This window comes from Rhinopithecus bieti, unplaced genomic scaffold, assembly GCF_001698545.2.
Source record: "Rhinopithecus bieti isolate Rb0 unplaced genomic scaffold, ASM169854v2 scaffold_29928, whole genome shotgun sequence".
Taxonomy (NCBI): domain Eukaryota; kingdom Metazoa; phylum Chordata; class Mammalia; order Primates; family Cercopithecidae; genus Rhinopithecus; species Rhinopithecus bieti.
In genome coordinates, this window is record NW_016814053.1 from 4,410,278 (window position 1) to 4,414,985 (window position 4,708).

The 4,708-nt window shown below is 31.9% G+C and overlaps 1 protein-coding gene across 3 annotated transcripts in view; it reads right to left on the minus strand.

Moving 5' to 3' along the window:
- Nucleotides 1-4,708, minus strand: part of GNPNAT1 (glucosamine-phosphate N-acetyltransferase 1) — a 15,587-nt gene that overhangs the window by 4,437 nt on the left and 6,442 nt on the right. For all 3 annotated transcript variants that reach the window (XM_017849473.1, XM_017849472.1, XM_017849471.1), the window contains exons 2-5: nt 4,266-4,433; nt 2,941-3,003; nt 1,327-1,454; nt 218-279 (exon numbers count right to left, since the gene is read on the minus strand). In XM_017849473.1, the coding sequence (XP_017704962.1) occupies nt 218-279; nt 1,327-1,454; nt 2,941-3,003; nt 4,266-4,419 (407 nt within the window). In that variant the 5' untranslated portion in view covers nt 4,420-4,433. The remainder of the gene's footprint in view (nt 1-217; nt 280-1,326; nt 1,455-2,940; nt 3,004-4,265; nt 4,434-4,708) is intronic.

A 4,708-nucleotide genomic window follows, 5' to 3' on the forward strand; every position in this document is an offset into this window, starting at 1 on the left:
AAAAAAAAAAAAAAAAAAAAAAAGAAGTATGCTTCCAATTTTCAAACTTTAAGGCAAAATATGTATAATAATACTTTATTTCTTCATGAAATTCAGTCTAAACTATTGGAGTGAGTTCAAAATTAATGAAGCCAAAAAGAACTTCAAACAAGTATCTTGGTAAGAAACTAAATTGGAACAAAATTTATCCAGGGTTACCTTGTTTCTGCCTACTTACAATTTGCCAAGCTGCTTTCCTCTGCATTCATCACTAACAACAACATCTTCTACTCTTCCTCTCTGAAAATATTTACAATGTTTAAAGGAGTAAGCATTTACTTTTGTTTTTAGCTAAAACGAGTAAGAATTTACTGATAATAAGAAGTATATTTTGTAAACTTGAACTTCACAGAAACCAAATGCAAAAAATATTATACAGTGAAGGCTGTTTTAGTATGTATTTCTACAACTTATGAGAAAGAGATCATAGAATATTCTGTAATAGTTGAACATTTCCTTTGTTTTTAAATATGACAGAGAAGCTGGGGCAAATCTGATTAGCCCAAAAGTTTGTTTCCTACTAGTATGAGAGTACTACTATTAAAAGTTAATAATTTAAAGATGTTTTTACTTATTAGAGGAAATAGTATATGAGTCAACTTGTGACCTAAACTTGTTTTGGCTGTGTCCCCAACCTTCCCACCCCGTTGTCTTTACACAAATATTAGGATGTTGATCAACATCACCAAAATGTAACCTTTTCATGAATATATCGATCATTCTACTCCTTGCTTGCTAGAAAGTTATTTTAGATATCCAAATAAAATTAATGTCTAGTACAGAAACCCCACTGACATTCTTAAGTGTCACAGAACACATCCCAAGTGTTCCTACCTTATTCTCACTGAATTACTTAAGGTTTTCTCTCTTTTTTTTATTTACTGTTTTATGTGAGTTATTCAAGGATGAAAGGGCACTACATGCATTAGATGTATCATAATTCAAACAGAATAATATTCTGAATCCTTTATCATCTGGAAACAAATTTGTGCTCATGTAGTATATTCAAAGTATTATTTTTTTAAGAGTAACATTAGGGATTTTGTGCATTACTGCTAAATTGTTTGGTTTCTCTATGGCTATACCAAATTGATCCACCTTACAGAACAATTTTAGCATACAATTCATACTGTTAATACATTTTCTTTCTTAAAGCTCTCAGAACACACTGGGAAAAGGGATTTCTAAGAAGCACCAAAAACCAGTGAGAAAACAGATTTGTCTAATGGAAATTCAGTCAGTTGTGCTAGAAAATACCCATCCATTTTACTTATAAGCAGCACATACCTTAGCACAGGAATGGATGAATTTATGTTCTATAATCAGAGTTGCTGTAGCAACAATCTGTCCTAGAGTCACATCTTCTACAACTGTAACATAATAATCCCCAGATTTCTTCATATGCTCAAAAGATTCTGTGGAAATTGGACAACAAACTGTTACACAGTAGACATTCAATTTTATGCAGAGCCAGAAAAATACTAGGATTAGCTGACTTAATTACTAAATGTTTAAAGCTATTTTACTATAGTAATTTACCTTCCATTTCTAAAGAAAATATTACCAAGTAGTTGAAATATCAGCAATTAGTATCATTTGGAATATAACCTACACATTCAAACTATCTGCTAGCAAAATAAAGACTAATACAGCTATTTTAGATGAACAACACTTAAAATACAAGTAAATGGCTGATATTGCCACTTCCATGACTAATGAAAACTTCAGTTTCTTCATTTACTTTAAATAGATCTCTTTAACTTTTATACTCAATAGATATTCAAATATAACAAACCTATGCACATTTTAACAAGAGCATGTTTACATGGCTCAATTCTAGAATTTTTAGTCTTTCGGTTTCAAAATATTTTTACAAAATAGATTTTAATTTTCCCGTTGTGATGGAAAGTGTTTTGTGATAACATGACTTGCTCTTGTTTGCTTTGAGAGCACCTTGCAAGGAGGTAAAACATATCTGTTTCCAAGTAACGTTTCCAAGTCACATAGCAAATAGGTGCAAAGATACTTCCCCTCAAATGGATTGTCAGTACTATTGCTGAAATAATATGGTTTCTCATCTAATTGATGTGCACACAAAGAAAATTCAGGAATAAAACTGAGGCTAATAGTCTCATTCCAGATAGAGATCTAAAATGGGAAAAGAAATAAATTCAATGAATGAAAATAAAAATGAGAATCAGAATGATGGTCCTCATTCTCAGGAGGGTCAAACAGTTCAATACAAAAATTACCTATTATAAGGAAATGAAGAATTGTAAGTCCTCAGCTATTAAATATTACTAAATATTTAGTAATGATAATAATACTTCATTTCCTTTATAACAGGAAAAAGCAGTGGTAGAGCACTGGACAGAATTAAGGTTTCATTCCTCACCGTAGCAATAACTACCTGTGATCTTGGGCAAGTCTTTGGATCTCTCTAAATTCCCATTTTCTCATATGTCTAAAAGAAGGGGGACAGGGTCAGGTGGACTGACTCTTTAAGATACCTGCTAACCTTAAACTTCAATACAAATAAACCCCAAAATAAATTTAAAGCATATGGTCTTAACTTTGATTCGGTAATGAAATTTATGTAAATATAACCACAGTAAGGGAAATACTACAATATAAAATGAAAAACCTCTAGAGCTAACACCTAGGTCCTATGGTACAGTAACTATCTAATAAAGTAGTCAGATAGTTTGCAAAACAAAGTTACTGGTACATTTGGATTCTAGAACAACTCAGCCACATTAATTTAAATAAGAAAACAGCTAATTTGTTCTTTGAATAATTTCCAGCTATTTGAACAAAAACAGAAGTGGGCATTAAACAGCTCTAAACAAAAATGAAATCATGTTTCCCTTTATTTCAGGAAAAAGAGATTATAGTACTTACTCATAAATTGTTCAGGGCTGACAACTCCAGTCTCTGTTAGCTGACCCAATACCTTAAAAAAACCTAGTTTTGAAAAACAGATTTCAAATTACGAGAGCAAAAGGAAGACAGTATGAAAGTAAGCAATATATTAAGCAGGTGGGCTTATGGGCAATTTTTTTTTAGAACTTTCTATAATCTTTTAATTATTAGAATATAAAGTGAACCCTATTCTTCTATAATTACTACATATAACAAAAATAATAACAGGTTTTACCATTGCTTCTGCCTGCATAAGATGTTTTAAATAGTGCTGACCTTAATATCCAATGTTTATAGACCCAGAACATACGTTATTCAATGTATTATATTTTACATTAAGTTCAATGTAAAGGGTGCCAAATTTTCCCAAATATGTGATTTGGTTTTACTTAAAGGTACAATATGGCCAAATACAATATTTGCAAATTAAAGTATAAGTAGTTCGAGACCATCCTGGCTAACATGGTGAAACCCCGTCTCTACTAAAAAAAATACAAAAAGCTAGCCGGGCGAGGTGGCGGCGCCTATAGTCCCAGCTACTCGGGAGGCTGAGGTAGGAGAATGGCGTAAACCCGGGAGGCGGAGCTTGCAGTGAGCTGAGATCCGGCCACTGCACTCCAGCCCGGGCGACAGAGCGAGACTCCGTCTCAGAAAAAAAAAAAAAAAAAAAAAGAAAAAAAAGTATAAGTAACACTGTTAAGATTACACACTCTTTAAAATTGTAATTTCTAGTGAATTTCATTAGTGTTACCTGAAATTAATGTGAAACTGCACCTGGAATTCTGAAAATCTTAACTTTTCTACACTCAATAATTAATTAGGCCAAAATTAGGCCCTTCAGGCTGTCTAGCAAAGAGATAATTGTGAAAAGTACAAAGTTGACTTTTAATTACCAAAGTTTAAGGAAGTTAACTTGGAGAATTTACATGTTAAAAAAAGAAAGAAACCTACAAAAACCCTTTCAACTTATTCAAGGAAAATTATTTCCACCCTCATTCCCCAACCAGCTTAAGATTCCTCCTTATGTGTCATTATACATGATAATTTAATTTTGTTCATGAGAAATCTTTTGGCTTAATTAGGAAGGAGTGATGTCATATTTAACTCATTTTAAATATTTCACAGTAATATTTGGTCTTAGCCATGACACACACTCATTGGAATCGACTGTCCATCACTTTAAAAACTAAGTATTATACAAAAAAAGTCCAAAAGTCAAATATTTTTTAAAATTATCTGCATCATAATGTTTATAGAGAAAATGGAAAGCTAACTCTAATTTTATACAGGATTGTGTACATTACCTCTATTTAAGTCAGCGGTACAAAGAGGCCTCAAAACCAAGCCTTCTCCAGGATGTGTTGGGGAAATGGCTGGAGAAAACGTAGCTGTATTCTGACTCCAGTCCACTTCTTTGAGTAGACTTGGGTCAAACATAGGAGTTTCATCAGGTTTCATCTTTCTAGTAAGGTCTAAAATAAATATGTAAATATTAAGTCATTTTATTTAATAAAAGGAAAATTATGACTGTTGAGAAAGTTAATTTAATGCAATTAGAAGCATTCTTTAGCAGATATGCGAGATATTTTACTGCAACCTATCCTGAATCTAACATTAAATTCCACCACTACAGATAAATAGAAAAATCATGCCTACTATCAGATAAAAAATGGCTAAGTGACTAAATTAGTAAGTTTTAAACTATAAAATCCCATTTATTATCAGGTCTTTTTTTTTTTTTTTTTTT